The 19,798-nt window shown below is 44.2% G+C and overlaps 2 protein-coding genes across 5 annotated transcripts; one reads left to right on the forward strand and one right to left on the reverse strand.

Moving 5' to 3' along the window:
- Positions 1-1,146: 1,146 nt before the first annotated feature.
- GLS2 (glutaminase 2 (liver, mitochondrial)) lies at positions 1,147-16,642 on the forward strand. Of its 4 annotated transcripts, none has more exons than XM_006897617.1 (18): positions 1,147-1,376; positions 7,637-7,736; positions 8,324-8,445; positions 9,272-9,401; positions 10,026-10,105; positions 10,194-10,357; positions 10,475-10,533; positions 12,214-12,246; positions 12,508-12,566; positions 13,072-13,138; positions 13,277-13,327; positions 13,532-13,708; positions 14,344-14,475; positions 14,602-14,694; positions 14,853-14,914; positions 15,715-15,791; positions 16,300-16,363; positions 16,486-16,642. In XM_006897617.1, the coding sequence occupies exons 1-18, from the start codon at positions 1,195-1,197 to the stop codon at positions 16,640-16,642; spliced, it is 1,809 nt and encodes a 602-aa protein (XP_006897679.1). In that variant the 5' UTR covers positions 1,147-1,194. The 4 variants fall into 4 exon arrangements, with proteins under 4 accessions (XP_006897679.1, XP_006897681.1, XP_006897680.1 ...); XM_006897619.1 differs by having other exon boundaries at positions 1,195-1,289; positions 7,634-7,736; XM_006897618.1 differs by lacking the exon at positions 1,147-1,376 and adding an exon at positions 1,494-1,606.
- A 1,389-nt stretch (positions 16,643-18,031) lies between these two features.
- Positions 18,032-19,124, reverse strand: SPRYD4 (SPRY domain containing 4). The gene is made up of 2 exons (XM_006897621.1): positions 19,017-19,124; positions 18,032-18,624 (listed from the first exon to the last, which is right to left on the reverse strand). The coding sequence occupies exons 1-2, from the start codon at positions 19,099-19,101 to the stop codon at positions 18,086-18,088; spliced, it is 624 nt and encodes a 207-aa protein (XP_006897683.1). The 5' UTR covers positions 19,102-19,124; the 3' UTR covers positions 18,032-18,085.
- Between the last annotated feature and the right edge of the window lie 674 nt (positions 19,125-19,798).

A 19,798-nucleotide genomic window follows, 5' to 3' on the forward strand; every position in this document is an offset into this window, starting at 1 on the left:
TCCAGAGTACTGAAGAGCAATGATGTCAGTCTAAAGACTAAAGCGTGCCTGATCCAGGCCATGGTCTTTGCAATTACTGGCTATAAATCAGAGAGCTGGACAATGACCAAGGATGATAGAAGAAGAATCTATGCCTTTGAGTTGTGGTGCTGAAAAGGAGTATTGAATATACCATGGAGTGTTGCAGAACGAGGGTAAAGTATTTTTATAATTATTAATAATGAGACAGACAGCCAGGAATGAGATCAGAGAGCACCGTGCCTCCCCCACATCCTGAAATAGCATTCACTTTATTACAAATATTTAGTATTGGCTTCCTATACTCCTTCAATTCTTCACTTACTACTACGAAGCAAGGTGAAGGACATCATCATACTTGGAAGGGTGGAGGGACAGCACAGGAGAGGAAGACCCGGATGAGATGGATTGATACAGTGACTGGGGCAATGGGGGTTCGTGCGTCAGAGTTAGACTGGCTCAGGACAGGGCAGGGTTCAGAGCTGCTTTACATAGGGTCGCTATGGATCGCAGACAACTTGATGGCACATAACAAAAACAACTGTCCTGCATTCTGCTCTCACCCTGCAATATGTGGTGGGTTACTAAGGGCTGGATCTGACCTTCTCTTGAATAGGGCTCATTCTTATCTTTGTTTACTGAGTTGTCCCCCCCTCTTCTCTCCCAGGAGTGCCATCTTTCCTAATCCTCATTGAGTCCTCATTGCCTCTGGGGCCCTCAAGGCAGCTCAGTTTCCGTTTCCAGCTCTTGGCGTCTGCAAGCACGCGGGGCTGAGGTCCTAAGATCTCCATAGGCACGCTTCCATTGCCCACAGCCTTGCTCTCATTGGATAGCCTTACATTTTTTTCCGGCATGTAATTTTTTCCCTTCTTCAGACTTTGGCATTGTCCATGGAGATTTCCAGACACCATCTCCTCTCCAACCACTATACCCCTTATCCCTGCACCTTTCCCTTTCCTAGGGTCCTTGGGGATTAGGTGCACCGAGCGGTGGCCCCAGCTTTAAAGGAACGAGCGCCTCCTCCTGCCCCACCCCACTCACAAGCCTCCTCCTCTTCATCACCCCACTCAGCTCCCCTACTTACTCTGGTCCCCGCCTCCACACCTCCCCCACCCCACTCTTCACAGCCACAGTTCAGACGCCCAGAGCGCTCAGGCAGAGCGCGTCTAGGGGGGGATGTGCTCCATGAGGGCTCTGCAGAATGCCTTGAGCCTGGCCGGCAGTCACTGCCGGCGGGGAGGCTGGGGTCACCTAAGCCGGAGTCCCCTCCTTGGCGGGGGTGTCCGGCACCATCTCAGTGAGGCTGCAGCGCAGGGCTGGGAAACACCGCACAACCACCAACCGCAGGACCAGGATCAGTAAGGCTTGGGTGACAGGGGCTGGGGCCAGGCTCGCTCCCTCTCCCGCTGGCTCTCGAGTTCAGTCCCTCAGGAACGCACCTCTTCTATCCTCTCTGCCTCACTCACTAGCCTGCGATGCCTTTTCCTGTAGTTTGGGGGCTTTGGGTCCGCCAGGCTCGGGCAGTAACGTGCCGGCCGCCTAGGAGGGCATTTGGTCAGGCCGATCCTCAGGATGGTGCCTGGCCAAGGTGCGTATTTAACGCGGGATACGGTGGGCGCGTGCGTCCTTGCGGGTCCTCCCACCCTCACACCCTCTCTTCCCTGCTCCTTCCTGGTGTGGATTTTAGGGATCCGTGGATATGGAACACACTCTCAGACTCGAGTGTACTTTGGGGTCTTAATGCTCTGTGTTCCCTGCGTGTCCCGGGTGTGTAATGCGTGTGTATTATTGGTGCATACGTACGTGTGTCTGTTATTTGTGTTTGATATGTGCGTAGCCGGGGCTCCCTAATCTGTAGAACAGGTTTTTCCCATTGGTGGCTGAAAAGGGAGAATATTTGGAGTGGGGAAAAGAAAATTGTAAGAGCCATTTCCCAAACACGAGTCAGTCAGAACCGTTATTTGTGCAGCTCGGGCTCTCTAATTTAAAGGGTTCTTTTCCCTTGGAAGCGAGCTCTGGTGGCGTAGTCCACAGACAGTTGGGCTGCTTGTCTCTGGCGGTTGGAATCCCCCAGTGGCTCATGCCAGGAGAAGTGGGCAGTCGCCACCAGTTACGATTGATAAAGAGTTTAAACTTACTCCACAGGAGTAAATTTTTGAGGGTTTTCTCCCCTTAGGTGGTTCTTCTCCTTTAAGGGCTGAACCTATCTCACCACATTCTGGGGCCACGTGTCCACAGAGCTAAACAGAAATCTTGTCCTCCCCAGAACACCAATATTGTTGCTGTTAGGGCCCTTTGTCTATGACTCATGGTGATCCTATGAACAACAGATCTGAAACTTGCCCTATCCTGCGACATCCCCATGAGCTCAGACACGCTAAAGCCCAGATGTTACAATCATCACGGTATCAGTTAGTCTTGTTGAAGGTCTCTCTTTCCTTGACTCTCCACCTTTTCCACCATGATGTGTTTTTCCAAGGACTGACTCCTCCTGACTAGATGCTCGAAGTATGTGAGATCAAGTCTCACCATCCATGCCTCTAGGGAGCACCATGGAACCATTATAGACACTGCTTAAGTAGCCCCTGCTATTATAGTTTCATTATAGACATCTACTGAGTCGACTTGATGGCACCTAATAACAACAGCAACCAAGTGACAGTCAGAAAGACATGCACATCACAAAGTAGCCTGACCACCACAGCCACTACTGCAGTCAGTCCCTGTCCTCACAGGAACAGACTAATATGGTATTATTATTAACAATTATGTTGTACTTTTCCATCAGCCTCTCCCTAAGGAATCTTGAAACATTTATAGTTTAAAGGATAAGCTCTCTCTCTCTCTTGTTTTACTCTCCACTTCAGCTTCTTTCCAAATAATCAGCATGAGAGAAAGAAGTAGTGGGGGATAGAACAAAGGTTTAACTTCTGCCATACATTTAATTATGTGTTCTCTCACCCCAAAATATGTGGATAAGCCATGATTTACGTTGGCTTTGCAGTTCTGTAAGAATGTTAGAATCATCCTTCAAGATGTGATCAGCCAATCAATATCAATTCTAAGGAGATTAGGATAGAATCCAACAGAGGTACTCATGATCCTCATGAACAACATGACAGCCCTGATCCAATAAGGGCAGTTTCCTTGGGGTATGGCTTGTATCACCTTTTATCTTACAAGAAATAAGGAGAGAAGGAGAAACCTGACTACCACCAAGAAAGAAGAGCCAAGAGTACATTTTTTGGGGGCAGGGTCCCTGTGCTAAGAACTTTCTAGACTCAGGAGAAGGCTAATGTCAAAACATACAGAGATTTCTAACGGACTAAGCCTACAAATGTTGTAAGGAGACCAGGACCTTTGTCAAGAGCTGGGCCCCTGAGTTCAGACTTCTGACCTCCTCTACTACTAAAAATTGTTTCCATTTGTTAAAGTTATCCACTTTTGTAGAACCTCAGATAATTAAGATAGCACTCTCACAGATACCTTAAATGTAGAAGCTGCTTTGGAACTGGGTAGTGGATAGAGGCTGAAAAAAATTTAAAGTATTTAATAGTAAAAGTACAGATTGCCTTCAGAGATGATTGGTGAGATGATGGACGTCAAAGGCAATTCTGGTGGGGGTTCAAATAGAAGTGAAGATAGATGTAACACCAGAGATGATGTAGATGTGAGAAGCAATGTCAGAAGAATGGCAGCAGCAGAACCAGGAGATTGAACACAGGAGCAGAGCCAAGGATCAAAAGATCTTTGTGCCTTCAGACAAGAGGCTTCATGGTGGAGTAAAGTGTCTCCAGACACTTATCAATAGAGCTAAAGAGCTTTGTACCATTTGCCCAAGAAGGGCAAAGGCTGGGCCAGTCCAAGAGGCCCAAGGGGCTAAATAGAAAAGTAACCAAGGAAACATAGCCATAGACTATGGGAAGTTGAGCTGCTTTAGTCTCAAAAGGTAAAGCCATGACCTCTGAGACTTCATAAACTCCTAGTTTATGTCAGATCTTAGCTCCAGAGCTAAGGGCTGCAGACAAAAGCTGGTTTCACCACCTTGGCTCCAGAATTTCTGACTGCTGTTCACAAGTGTCAAGAGGATGGGGCCAGATCTGCTTCACAAAACTGCAGGGAACTGTACTGCCATGCCCAAAGAGCAGAAGAATGAAGCAAGTGGGGCAAGTGGATGGAATCATCACTCAGCTGGAGTAGGAAGCCACTCAAAGCAAAGGAAGTAGACTTGCACCCACCCCCACCCCGAGGGCCTGAGGACCCTCCATCCAAAATACAGAAAGAATGAGCAAAACCCAGAATATGGAGGGCAGAGCCATCACCTGGATGGTCTTAGAGAACAAAGGATATGTTTGGGTTTTTTTTTTCCAAGGCTTGAAAGCTAGTATAAATTGTTGTGCTGGGTTTTGGACTTGCTTTGTTTTACTGCTGATTTCTTAATTTGTAATAGAAATTACTACCTTACATTTTGGAAGAAAGTAACTTGTACACTAGATGTATAGATGAGGAGGAGTTTTGAACTTTCCAGACAATATGATGGGGTGAAAGTGAAAATATTTTGTATGTGGCAAGGACATGAATTTTGGGGAGTACAAAAGGTAGAATATGATAGATTAAATTCGGTTACTTCAAAATATGTATAAACTTGATAGGGTTATGAGTCTCTGGCAGCTATGTATGTACCGATGTAATCACCCCATGATATAATTAGCCCATCAGTTGTAAGGTGATTAGGGTAAGATCCATTAGCTTTACTCATATCACAATCCTGATCTAATATTAGAGAATTTCCCTGGAGTGTGGCCTGTATCACTTTTTATCTTACAAGAGATAAAATGTGAGAAAAGCAAGCAAAGGAGGCACCTGACTGACTACCACCAAAAAAGAACAAAGAGCGAGCACATCTTTTAGACCCAGGATCCCTGCACTGAGAACCTCCTGGACCTAGAGAGTAAGACTAATGCCAAGACACATGAAGATTACCAAGCAACACTAAACAGCTATTTAAAGAGAAGGCCTTTCCTCAAAGTTAATAGAAAGAGAAAGACTTTTTAGACCTGGGGCCCTGAACTTAAGACTTTTAGTCTCCAAAACTGTGAAAGAATAAATTTCTGTTAAAGTTATGCAGTTGTGATATTTCTTATAACAGCACTAGATAACTAAAACAACTTCCCACAATTACCAGAGTGGCAAGGAGAATTAGATTATCGAATAGTGGAGTCACATAATAGTGGTTTTCCAGAGAACCTTGTTCTTGCTCCTGCCTATGTCCACCTGTGTTCCAGGATAACATTGGACTAGTGCTTCCAGGACAGAAGGAGCTAAGAGCAGTGGAAGGGGGTGGGCATGGGTGTGCAACCATGAGGGGAAGGAGTTCCTGTGTTTAGGGAAAACAAAGGTAGCATCTTTAGTTTTTTTAATGTATTGTTTCAACAGATAATACATTCATACTGGTTCAAAATTCGAAGTATACAAAAACAGTGAAAAGGATCCTTCCTACCCCTTGTGTCCAGTACCTACTTGCTCTAGTGATATTAGTCTTACCAGTTTCTTACATATCTTTCCAGAAAAATCAAACACAAATTTTTACCTTTTAAATAGGAATAGTACTATAGTATACACATTCTTCTGCAGTTCATATTTATAGTTAACATATTATGTTATTAAGAGATTCCATATCAATACTTACAAGTACTCCCTCATTTTTTCTTTTCATAAAAATGAAGAAACCTCTATTTCCATGGAGTCAAAACAGACTCAAAGCTGACCCTCCAGTGGGTTTTTGGAGGCTTTCACTTACTCAACCATTTCCCTATGAACACACATCTAGATTGTTTCCAATTTTTTTATATTACTACAACTATGTTATTTTGTGGGTGTGTGAATACATCTATAAAATAAACTCATGGAAGTAAAATTGTTATGTCAAAGAGAGCTTTAAAAGATCTTCAACCAGCTGCCATATTGGAAAATGATAGAATAAAATAATCTAAATTTGTTAACATATTAGTAGGAGAATCCATTGCAAACAAAGAAGTCTTCAAAAGTACTCTGACAAGCCAACAGGAGAGATATTTTGGGGCACAGAAAGTTTTAGTAATGCATTTGGTAATTCTTTACTGAATATCTACTGTGTGCTAGGAACACAAGGTTATAAAAATATTAAGTGCTAAGAAGACAAAGTGTATATAAAACACAAAGACCTAACATGGGGTAAAGGAGATACTTATGACAATAAGATGCTATGTTGAACCAACAGCATAAGCAAAAGTCTTGAGGGTTAGAGAAGCCTTCACAAAGATGAGGATTTTTTGCCTGAAATTTGAAGGATGAACAGGCCTCTTTCAGGTGAAGAAGATCAGTCTATGCAGAAGATGGCAACATGAGCAAAGATCGGGAAACCTGGAAGTTCCTGGGCCATCCGGGGGACAATCTATTACTTGGCATAACTAGAGAGCAGGGGAGCAGGGAATAGTGAGGAGCTGGAAAGATGCCACCAGGATTGAAGAGCCTTAACTGCCGCATTAAGCAGTAAGAACTTTATTCAACATGCAGTTGGGAGTCACCAAAGAGAACTGATGTTTGAATTTTAGAAAGATAATTGCACATCATGGAAGATGGACTGAGGAGTGTAGGGGCAATTAGATAACAGAGGACAAGAAATAGAAATAAATAAGCATGATTTATTGAGCATCTATTGTGTGCCAGACAAGTTGGTTTGGTTTGGTTTTTTAACAAAATGGTTTCTTCTATCTATAAGAATCAGGTGTAAAAAAAAAGAAAAAGAATCAGGTGTAATTTTAAAGGTAAAGAAGCAGGTTCAGTAAAATTAAGTAGAGCAATATCAGGTTCATACAGCTATTAAAAGGTGGACTCTGATTCTTTCTTCTACATGATGTTAACATAAGTAAAAAGGAGGAGAGAGGGTGGATTTGAGGGACACTATGTAGACAGACTGATCCAACCTTAGTGACTATCTAAACAAGAGCTTAACGTCTGGGAGCTAGCTATATGATTGGGTATTATTGTTATGACAAGAGTCCAGAATGAAGGTTGCATAGTGGAGTGTCCTGGGTGGGGGGATTGTATACCAATGAAAGAATTTTTCTTTTACTTTTCAAAGAGAAGAGTGAACTGAGGGGGAGAAAAGTGAAACAATGAATGAATGGAAATCCAAAATCTCTGTAAATGTTCATTAAAATTAATAAAATAAAATTTTTTTTAAATGATCCCATGTTTTCAGTTTAGCATCCAGATGGGTGGTAATGTTATTAACCCATATAGGAAACACAAGAGGCAGAGCAGAGAGAAAGAGGAGATGATTTCAGGTTGAGACATGATGACTCTGCAGTGGCTTTGGGGAGTCTAGAAGCTGAGGTGTAGAGAGACAGCTAAAAATAAAGGTTTCAAGGTGAGGAGCAAAAGAAGGCTAGGCACTAAGATGTAAGGTTTCTTAGGTCAGATGGAAAGTCAAAATTATATGAAATGAATAGATCTGATGGTTCACAAAGAAGTTGAAGAGTGAAGACACCCACCCATCTATTTATAAGCCCACACCCAGGAGGAGGTGCAGAGAGCAGTTCTCAAGCTCCTAATCTCCTATCTCTGCTCCAAACAGTGACCTGTCAGAGAGTGGCATGCTGTCCCGCCTGGGGGATCTGCTCTTCTACACTATTGCTGAGGGACAGGAACGAATCCCAATCCACAAGTTCACTACTGTAAGTTGCTCTCTACCCGCAGAACCGTAATCCCTTGGGATCATCAGAAAGTGAGTTAAGGAGGGTAGGACAGCTAATAGGTTGCTACATGAGGATGTGGTTGTGTATCACTGAGTCAGAACAGACTCATAGCTGAACCCCCAGCAGGTTTTCAGATGCAATTAAATGTCTTAGGAGGAGATTGCCCATCCCTGTCCCACAGAGCAGCTAGTGGCTTCAAACCACATGCCTTTCGGATTGCAGTACAGCTACTTATCTCTAGGCCACCAGAGCTCCCTTACAAAAGGATAGAGAACAGCAAGTTATAGCAGATGCTAAGGCTGATAAAGACAGTTCCATCACTGTCCTAGGGTGGGAAGATTGAACCTTCTGACACAACCCATCTACTTAGCCTGGGACCTTGACCAGTTGCCACTATGAGAAAGGGCAGGAAACTCCATTCCCTCCTCTTTTAGACTTTAAACTCATTTGTTCTACCTACTATAGCAATTGAAGTTGAGCATATTGGGCATCCACTGGGAATGATTATTGGGAAAAGATTACTGTCCATGCAGTTACCCTTATCAAGACTGTTCTTTCCTGTAAAGGCACTGAAGGCCACTGGACTACAGACATCGGATCCCCGACTCCGAGACTGCATGAATCAGATGCGTCGCATGGTTCGAGAGTCTAGCAGCGGTGGCCTCTTGGACCGTGACCTCTTCCGAAAGTGAGGCCCCAGAAACAGGGGCACCAGTCTCAACACTATTTGGTGGAATTACAATCTAATAACAGGAAGGGATGCTGAGAATCACATAGTTGAACCTCACATCTTCACATCTTACTACATACTACAAACGTGAATAGGAATATATATACACACACATTACTTGTTACATATATAAACAAAGATTTATGTAGTCATTGGAGCTCTGGCAGCTTGGTGGTAAGGAATTGTGCTGCCAATTCAAAGGTACATGGTTTCAATCTACCAGCTAGCTGCTCAATGAGAGAAAGATAGTTAGCCTCCTCCCAAGCAATTCACTGCCTCAGGAAACCAAGAAGGGTCAGCTATGGATTGGTTCTGACGGTACACAATAACATATGCTTATTATGAAAATTTAAACAATATTGAAATACATGTCTTTGTTTCCCTCTCTCCCTACTCTTAGTCCTCTTGCCCAGAAGGAAACATCAGTAACAGATAGTAGGCATCTTTTAGGTAATGTCTTACCTCTTTACATAAAAACATAATTCCATGTAACTATAGGTATAGTATAATAGGATTTTTAAAATATAAAGGTGACATACTAGACCTATTTTTCTGGTATTATTTTTCCTCTTTATACTGTATTTTGAGTTATCTTTTCATATCATGACAAACTTGCATTTTAGAGATAAGACTCAGAGATAAGGTGATTTGCTGAAGGTCACAGATCTGTTGGCCCCAACCCTGAGGACCACTTACAACCATCTTGCTTCCCAACTTCTTTGGCTCCAGAGTGAGTCCTGCTTACATCTACCAGCCCCCTAACCCAATCGTGTCCGGGATCCAGGTGTGTGAGCAGCAACATTGTGCTCCTGACCCAGGCATTTCGAAAGAAGTTTGTCATTCCTGATTTTGAGGAGTTCACGGGCCATGTGGATCGCATCTTTGAGGATGCCAGAGAGCTCACTGGAGGCAAAGTGAGGGCCAAGGGACTAAGGGGAGGGGCGAGGGCTCTGGGTCAGACACACCTTGCTTCCTGAAGATTTCTTGGGTTTGGGATTCCAAAGAATTACAGAGAAGCAGAACCTCTGAAAATAGGGACAAGGGTTGTATGTATTCCTAGGGCCCTGTATGAAAGAAGGATTGGCAGTCTCCTCCCATGCAGTTAACTGCCTCTGAAAACCCACTCAAGGGTCAGCTATGGGTCAGTTCTGACTCAATGGTACCAAACAACAACAGGGCCCTCCCTATATGTGTGATTCCCAGAGCAGGTTAAGGGCTTCTGAGGTTTTTATGGGGACAACATGCATAGTGAATCAGTAGAGGCTTCAAAGAGACCTTCTGGATAATTAAATCCAATAACCTAAGAAGGAAAATTCATGGTCTGTCCCTACAGGATCAGGCTCACAGAAAGATAAGATCCTCTAAGACTTATAGCTTAGGTGTCTTTGTGAGCAACAGGCTGGAGTTGAGAAGGAGGCTTTGTCCTTTTTCCCTGCAGGAATTTTAGCTTTTTCTTTAGAGTCTTGACTTTGACGCTCAGCTTTATGCTTCCTCTCCACATTCATATCACCATTCTCTTCTCTCCCGCTCATGCCCAGGTGGCGGCCTACATCCCTCAGCTGGCCAAGTCAAACCCAGACCTGTGGGGCACCTCCCTGTGCACTGTGGATGGTCAGCGGTGAGATGCCTGATGGAGATGGGAGGGAGAGGCAGGCTGAAAGAGCAGGACAAAGGCTGATCCTTTCCACGGTGCTTGTCTTCTCCAGGCACTCAGTGGGCCACACCAAGATCCCCTTCTGCCTGCAGTCCTGTGTAAAGCCCCTCACCTATGCCATCTCCGTAAGCACCTTGGGCACTGACTATGTGCACAAGTTTGTGGGCAAGGAGCCCAGTGGCCTGCGCTACAACAAGCTCTCCCTCAACGAGGAAGGTGAGTACCAGCAGGACCACTTGTGGCTGCTCCCTTCTGCTTATTTCTATTCTCTCCTAGTGCTTTTGGGTTTTCTGGTCTTCTTGTGCAAAGTGGCTAATGTTTCTGTTTCCCCAGGAATCCCCCATAACCCTATGGTCAATGCTGGTGCCATTGTTGTGAGCTCCCTGATCAAGGTCAGTGCTATGCAAGCTTTTGGAAGCTCCTGTTCTCTAAACTTCCTTGTTCCTGTATTTTCTATCTCTCTATCTGCCCAACTCCCCAAGAAACAGTTGTGGGCCCTGAATCTTGTAAGGGTCCCAAGGGTCTTGTGAGAGTACAGCAGATGATACAGGGAGCTTTGGTGGTATAGTCCATAGGGACTTGCACTGTTAATCCAAAGGTTGAGCCTGACTGGCAGTTTGAATCCACCAGCAGCTCCTGAGGGAAAGGTGGGCAATCTCCTCTCGTTGATGTACAGTCTTGGAAAACTTGATGGAGGGTCAGTTATGAATTGGTTCCAATTTGACAGCAATGAATTTATTTGAGAGCACATGTTATACTGCGAATGTTAGTAGAAGAAACAGCATTCCCCACCACTGTCACACACACACACAGAGCTCCCTGCCCCCACCCATGAGTCCCAGAACTTTCTAGGTTTAGAGAAGTGAGCAAATCCTGACCCTTGTCTGGAACTAAGGGCCAAATGCCAGAGACAGGGGGAGGACAGTACTATTAGGTGCTGATTGGCCACGTCTGGGTGAGGAGCACGTGGAGGGAAGGGTGAATGGCCAGGCTATGGCAGCTATTCACGTCACCTGAAACTGTGAGCGGCCTTGAGCAAGGGTGTCAGGCTGGTCCACTACCTGTAGGTCTCTTAGGGCTTGAGCAAGAACCTGGGAGCTGCATAGTTAGCAGCATTGAGGAGCCAATCACAGCCCCTCCTGGAGGAGGTGGAGTCAGAAACCCTTCCCCCAGAGCCTCTGGTGTCCCTGTGCTGTTGACTCTGTAGCTGACACAGGCAAGAAGCAATTAGGCAGGGACAAAGCAGGTTAAGACTCCCTCTCTGTTCTCTAATAGTTCAATCCTAAACCCTACATCTGAGATATGCTTCTTTCCCTCCTATATATACATATATACCTATATATACCTATATACATATATACACATATATACATATATATTGTTGTTGTAATGTGCCGTCAAGTCGATATATATATATCTCGATATATATACATATATATATGACTCCAGCTTATTTCTGTTGGCAGTATAATTGATTATTATAATAGAAGTGGCAGATACTCTCATCGCAGTCCTGTCATATATTTTAGAATATATAAGAGTCACAGATGGGCTAAGGAAAGGGGACGGGAATCAGGGATGGTAAGGCTTATGAATAAATGTGGGACTTGGGGATGGGACTAGCAGTCAAGAAAATGAAAGGGGTGGGGGACAGCAATGAGGGTTGGAATTGAGAATGAACCCAAGGCTCAGATTTGTAGATAGCATTGAGACTCTTGGCAAGGAAGGGCCTAGGCACAAACTATCACACTGCCTCTCTTATTGCCCACTAAATAGAAAGGGTCAAAATATTTCACAAAATAAATATTACTTAAGCGGCTCAGGGGAAACCAGAAGGCTCATATATGTGCACTCACTACTTGAGAATAAATCTAACTAAATTTATAAAAGTCACTTATAAAGGTGATCAAATATGTATAGATACAAAAAGGTCTTGGTTGGAAAAAAAAAAGTAATTGTAAAAGTAACACATTTCCAGTAGCAAATCAGTCTAACTCTACTAAGTTCTTCAGACCCATCCCTCTGGTTACCCTCTCAGGCTGTAACATTGACAGCTCTCTCTCTTTCTGCAGATGGACTGCAACAAAGCAGAGAAGTTTGATTTTGTAAGTTCCTTTGCTACCCTCAGCCCTTGGCTACTTTTCCCAATACGCTTGTCCACTAGCTGCCTCAATGGCTCTAATCCCACTACACAGCTGCCCATGGTAGACACCTATTCCAGACTTAGGGGAATCTTCTGGCTTTGGAGAGGGAAGTCTCCTGCCCTCTTAGACAAGGCTGGGCTGAGGCCTAAGAAGTTCAGAAGGGCTAGTGAGCCAACTATATGTGTATTATTCAGTAATGTGGGACCTCTTCCTGTCTTCCAGGTGCTGCAGTATTTGAACAAAATGGCTGGATATGAATACATGGGTTTCAGCAATGCCACGTACGTCCCTGTTCAGAGGACTGGCTTAAACGCCCTTGTATATAGAGGGTTTTTTGAGAGAGTAGAGGTGGGAGGTAAGGAACGGGAGTGACAGACATAAGAAATCCTAGAGGAACTTTGGCCTCCCAGGTTCCATTGAGCCATTTCATCAAAATTTGCTTATTTGTAAAATAATTTATCTCATTTCTATTTAATAAGTGATGTGAAAGGCAATGTGATAGTTTGTGCCGAGGCCCTTCCTTGCCAAGACTCTCAATGACAAAAAAATTACCAGTTTTCCTAGACAGTTTTGGATTTTTTGTTTGTTCATTTACAGTTTGGTATGCCTAATGATTGCTCAGGTTCAGACGTTTCTTCCAGTGTCACTGTCACCATTTACAAAGGGGCTGACATAGTTTGATACCAATGATATATATAGTTTGATATCTCTCAGGGAAGATGTATCCTCCCTTCTCCCATAATGCACCCTTCAAATTTCAAGCATTAATTTGGATACTTGCTTCAGATTCCAGTCAGAGAAGGAAACAGGGGATCGAAATTATGCCATCGGCTATTATCTCAAGGAAAAGAAGGTAAATGGGAGAAGCTGGTAAAGTCCTTGAGAATTCTGTGGCTGGTGGAGGGGAAACAGGAGGAGACTTTGGCTAAGAACTTAAGAAGGGGGCTGTTAATGACTGAAGAGGAATATTCTCCCCTCTTCTCCCTTGTAGTGCTTTCCTAAGGGAGTGGACATGATGGCTGCCCTTGATCTCTACTTCCAGGTAAGAAGACACTGCTGTTCAGCTGGGCTAAGGGAACAAGACAAACTAACTTCTGTGCTTCAACCTCTCTGATGATTCTGGAATCCCTCAATAACACCAAGGGAGCTTGTTAATAAAAGATGCCGATGCCAAGACTACTGCTCTACACCCAAGAGCACAGTGCCCAGGTCATCCTGTACCCTCACGTCTTCCTTGTCTCCACAGCTGTGCTCCGTGGAAGTCACCTGTGAATCAGGCAGCGTCATGGCAGCCACACTCGCCAATGGTGGGATCTGCCCCATCACAGGGGAGAGTGTGCTAAGCGCTGAAGCAGTACGCAACACCCTCAGCCTCATGCATTCATGTGGCATGTATGACTTCTCAGGCCAGTTTGCCTTCCATGTGAGTATTTCTAGCTTTTCCACTCATGTCCCATGAGTCCAGGACCAAGAAGAGAGGATACCAAGTCTCTGAAGTTTGTTCTTGCCTTTTTCCCCCCATCAATTTCTAGCCAGGCAATTACATCAAGAATCATTAGAGGAGTTCATCAAACACACCAAGGGCCTCAAGCACACAAACACAAGTTTCTGTTTCAGAACCACTCTTCTGCTGCCCTCCTTCACGTCTCAGCTTAGACAGAACTTGCTCAGAGAAACTCTGCTGACCATCCTATTTAAAGTGTGCTACCTTCCACCCCAGTTCTGCATCACACAGCACTTTATTTTTTTCATTCTTAGTGTCAACCATATGCTGTAATTAATTTTGTCCATTTGTGTACCTATTTATTTTCTATCTCCCACTACCAACTGTAAGTTAACTGAGAGCTTTGGCCCTAATTATAGCGCTGTTTCCAGCCCAGAGTAGATAATATTTTCAGGTGTGTCAGTGAATTTAAGGGGCCAAAACCAGATAGACGTAAGAAAAGCAGCTGATAACCTGCTCAAAGGACCCATGCAATCACTTGGGATTCCCTAACTTGTTTGTTAACCCAGATTTTGGGCACTCAACTTATCCTCAATTTCAACTCTGTCCCCTAGGTGGGCCTGCCAGCCAAGTCAGCTGTGTCGGGAGCCATCCTGCTGGTGGTACCAAATGTCATGGGAATGATGTGTCTGTCACCACCACTGGACAAGCTGGGGAACAGCTATAGGGGTACAATTTTCTGTCAGGTCAGTTGTTTTGTGTATTGTAGGTATTTAGTGTTTTGGTGGGGTTTTTTTTTTTCATCAATTAAACAATTCTCAGTGCCTACTTAAGTGCGAGAAGTAACCACTATCTTTGGCTTCTAATTCTAGAAATTGGTGTCTCTCTTCAATTTCCACAACTATGACAACCTGAGGCATTGCACTCGGAAATTAGACCCACGGCGTGAAGGGGGAGAAGTTCGGGTAGGAAAACCCCAGGTGGTTTGTAAGAAAATTTCAGCATAGAACATTCCATAACAATTTAGCAGTACCCTTGGCTAAGTGACAAGGGAGGAAGGATAAAGGTAGAGCAGGACTCAAAGTTACCATTAATCTCAAGTGGGTATGATTCTTCCCCCTAGAACAAGACTGTGGTGAACCTGTTATTTGCTGCCTATAGTGGAGATGTCTCAGCTCTTCGAAGGTACTTCTACTTTGACCTAATAAATATAATGAAACACTCCTGGTCTGAGCTCTGGTGACATAGTCTGTTGAGCGTTACGATGCTAACCCAAAACACTCCAGGTTAAAGATCTCTTTAGGAGGAAAATAGAAAAATATAGTCTTTCATAAACAAGATCCATTCCTAGATGTGTCTTCAAGAATTTTAGTAAGTCAGAACAGATGTATACCATTTTTATATAGCCATACTTTAGAGTAAGAACAGGCTATGCTATGATTTAAAAGCTTTACAAGCAGTAAGTGAAGGTAATTGTAAGGAATTTGTTGCTTCCATAATTTCAAATGAATGGCAAGTTTACACGACACTAAAGGGTAAGAGTTTTCCTCTATGCCTGACAGTCATACCCTGTAATTATAAGTGCTTCAACTCTGAAAATTAGGCAGAATGGACATAGAATGCATTTTTTTTAAAAAAAGTAGTGGCAAGAAATGAACAGCCACTGTCATTATTAACCTGGGTGATAAAAGATGAGTACCAGAAGGCAGAAACCCTACCTGAAATGAAGTGCCAACATTAACAAATACATATCAGGCAGATAGTGGCATTTCTGGAATTATCACACTCTCCCCTTCCTGGTGGGAGAGAAACTGCCTCATCTTGATTCAAAACCAGGATTGTACCAAGGCCTACAGATCTTGTAGGCATTTGTACAGGGCATGATCTCTGGCTTACTTTTTCTGAAACCCATCCAGATGAAGCAGAAAAAATACAAGGATTCTAAGCTAATCTCGGTCACACTAGTTGCTTTCCACCACCCTCAGGTTTGCCTTGTCAGCCATGGACATGGAACAGAAAGACTATGACTGCCGCACAGCCCTGCATGTTGCTGCAGCTGAAGGTATCTGGAAGGTTAAATAAGAGGGGAAACAAATGTCAAGACATAGCCTGCTGCTGCTGATTCTAACGTACTGTGACTAAAGGACACAGAACTGTCCCTTAGGGCTTCGAGGCTATAACTGCAGCAGCAAACTGCTTCATTTTTCTTCCTCAGAGAAGCTGGTGGGTTTGAACTACTGCCCTTTCAGTTAGTAGCTGATCTCTTAACCACTGTGCTCAGCAGGGCTCCTTGTGAGGCCCTACATATCCCATATATTCTTAGCTGGATTGGATTTTCCTTACTAATAACAGAACTCTCATTTTAAGTGTCCTTAGGGTTACAGAGGCAGCAATTAGTTTCGTCCAGACACCTTTTAGATTGCAGACTATTGAAGATGTTGCTCAGAGAAAAATGGAAAAGGGCCTTTTCTCTGCCCTCTTGGGGAGAGTCTGCCAAGAGTCTATACCAGTGTTAACACCAAAGGTTCAAGAAGCGTCCCCTCTCATTTTCCTTCTGTTTGTATTCTCAGGACACACTGAAGTTGTTAAGTTCCTGATCGAAGCTTGCAAAGTGAACCCTTTTGTCAAGGATAGGTGAGTAGGCCTGCAGTGGGGTGGAGATGGGGGCATCAACCCTGTCAATACTCTCTGGTCACCATGCATGTATACAACCACTGCTGCACTTGCAAAGTCTTCTTTGTCTTTGTTCCTCTCAGGTGGGGCAACATTCCTCTTGATGATGCTGTACAGTTCAACCATCTGGAGGTAGTCAAGATGCTTCAAGATTACCAGGATTCCTACACACCATCCAAGGCTCAAGCTGAGACAGCAGCAGAAACCCTTTCCAAGGAGAACTTAGAGAGCATGGTGTGAGCACAGGGCATGGACAGTTCCCGCTCAAGAAAAAGCACGTGTCGGCCACACACTAAACCCATAACCATCCAAAAATTGTTATGGAGAGCTACATTGCTTCAGTGAAGATAAAGAAAATCCTAACTTAGGCCAGTGCTTTCTGTGAGAGTTGTTATAATGTCCTATTATCTTGGCAGACAAGGTGTAGAGAAAGGTGTCAGGGGACACTTGCAGGAGAATACCTACAGACTGTGGACTTCTTTGGGGTACAATGGGTTGGCCCATGTAAAACCATTTAGATTTTCACTTAGGTTCCCTCTTTCCCTCCCTGAAGAAACCATCATGACTGAGAAACACTTTGATAGAGGGGCTTCAGCTACTACACACGTATATATCCTAGTGGAAGGGAAAGGAGGGCCTATGTACCCAGAAAGGCTTATCCCCATTAGCCAGGACATGCTGCTACTGCTGACAGCAATTTTATAGACAGAGAAAGTATTTTGTGCTCAAATAAACTTTAATTATGCAAATAACCATTTTTGTCAAGCCCAGTCTTCTTTTTTTGCCCTAGGGGTATCCAGCAGTACCACCAAGTGCAGTCAAGTCAGATAAGGATGAAATAATACGTATTGCATTCACCCCACCTGATTTTCCCTGACTTCAAGTACTGTTGGTTGTTTTTTTTAAAATTAATTTTAATGAAAGTTTATAGACGTAGGGTTTCCAGTCATTCATTGTTGCCAAATACTGTTTTAAGTACAATCTGAAGCCAAGGCAGATGGGAGGTTGAGTTTGAGAAGGCAAAAAAAACGAATTAGGCAAAATATCAAGCCACTCTTGGAAAGTTCCAACTGTGGAAAAACACAGAACTTCTCAAAGAATTAACACCTTTTAGCACTGACCTAGATATGTCCCAAATGTGTCTTCCCCTTAATTTTAACTGGCACAATGCTTGTAACAGACTGGCTAAGTGTCAGAACTGTCCAGATTAGGTGGACAGATTCAGCTGTAGCTATGAGGGTTGAGGTGTCGCACCAAAGGACTTGAGGAGTTCTCATTCCAATATACTAAGGCAATAAAGCACTTAATGAGAAAGTCATGCCAGATTGTGCATGCACTGTATGTAGAGAAAGGACCACATCACTGATTCACACTCTACCAGCCAGAGGTAGAAAGAATTTACTTTGGATAGATTTGGTAGAACTCCAATAACAAACAGAAGTTAAATGTAAGCAAAGGAAGGAGAGGTATAAATGATGAATAAATTCAAGTTAAAACACATTCCTAGAACTGAATACAGTTAAAAGGTTTAGACCTACGTGTCATGACTGAAGGAGCCAAATTAGGGAAAGCACACTCATTGTAACCTTGGAAACTGGCATATTTCAAGGGTGAGATGAGAGGGAGGGTCTTTTAGCAGAAAACTGGCCAAGAACGTGATTAAGGACTCAAGTGGTGGACATACTAGAGACCCTCAGGAACTTCAATCCCTGAGTGGGTCAGCAGCTCGCCATCCCAAAGGGCAAAGGCTGGTACTACTGGACCCCGGAAACTTGTCTGTAGTGTGTGGACCACAGCAACCCGGGTCACATCCACCAGGCTTAGCTTCTGGGCCTCACAGTCCAGCAGCAGCCCCACTTTCTCTGGCTGCCCGATGCCCTCAATTGGGGTTTTCTCCTTGGCCAACATGGTGTGCCATTTGCGATGGGCATAGGTGAACACCCAAGAATGATCATCAACACCGATACAGCTATCCCGGGATATGTCCGCATCTGCCACTCCTATCCGGAATTGCTGGGAGCGTTTAACTGTCACTTCCCAGTAGTGTCTGCCGCTGGTGACTGCTGTGTCTGCCAGTACCACTGCCCACTCCCGGAAGCGCTCCACATTCAAGGCCACCTTGGTGGGCTCCAATCCTACCATTCCATATTTAACACCTGTGTCACCTTTGAAGAGTGCCAGACTGCTGTGGGCAGTTTTTTCTTCCAGTCTGAAAGTGATGCCTGCGGGCAGAGCAAAGAGATTGGATGATGATGACAGGATGCAGAATCCCAAGCCTGTTGGGATACAACAGTTTGAAACTGGTAATTGACAACAATGTGAAGCTAGTAATCAAGATCAAATGTGGAAGCAAGAGTAAGAACGTAAAACAGGCAAAAGAATGGGGTAATCACTTAAGTATAGACAGTCCCAGGGGCTGAAAAGCTCAGACTGGGGAATTTCGTGATTTAATGGAATTAGATGACTTCCTAGATTTGGAATATCAAAGCACACATAAATGGGGAGGAAAGTGGCCGGAGGCGTCTGAAGTTGCTTCTGCGAGTAGGTTGTGCGATAAACAGAAGGAAGATTTTTCATGCTGGAGTCAAAAGAGGGTGAAGAAAGATAACCCTACCTCTTCGGGCTTCCGCGGCAGCAATTCCTAATCGCTTGGCTCCCCAGCGGCACAGGAGCAACGAAGGTGCAAAGGGTAGCGCCATCTTGCACCACAGACCAACCGGGCACGCCCCACAACCGAGACCCGGCTGTCAGTGTGGCCGGCTCGGTTCACACGTGGTCTGCAGGGGACAGCAGCGCAGAGTGATGACGTATGGAGTCCGGGCCCAGGGGGATCCGCCATGCTAATAAGCTCTCCCCTGGCGCTCTAACTCTGCAGGGTAATGCAGTTGAATTATCTTTGCATTTGGCCAAGGTAGGGTCTGGTAAAGAGGTCGCATAGCATGCTAGTTAAAAGTTTACGGTTTTTCTTTTCTTTTTTTTTTTTAATTATATTTTATTAATTTTCATATACATTTACAGAGATTTTGGGCTTCCACTCATTCATTGTTGCACTATTCTCTCTACCCTCCTCCCAGTTTGTTCTTGTCCAAATGCCACAGTGCTTGTCAAAGCCAGTTCTGATTAATCTTCTTTGTCAGTGTATCCTTTGCCATTCCCTATCACTCCTCCCTGAGAGAGACTTCACCCTGAGTCATAAGGAAAAGGGGACGGCGTATTCTCTTAGCTACTTCCTGCTGAAAAGGGACGCTGTGGGTTTCAGGGTGAAGATCTTCTCTCACTACTCTAAAGGGACCCTTTGGCAGTAGGAAACACATAGACTATTATGGAGACTGATTTTGGAATTCAGATGCACTCTTATTGATTGTGCTTGGCTGTACATGTACATATCCTTCAAGA

The sequence above is a fragment of the Elephantulus edwardii genome, unplaced genomic scaffold (assembly GCF_000299155.1).
Source record: "Elephantulus edwardii isolate Elephantulus edwardi_28Jun2011 unplaced genomic scaffold, EleEdw1.0 scaffold00212, whole genome shotgun sequence".
NCBI classification, from domain to species: Eukaryota; Metazoa; Chordata; class Mammalia; order Macroscelidea; family Macroscelididae; genus Elephantulus; species Elephantulus edwardii.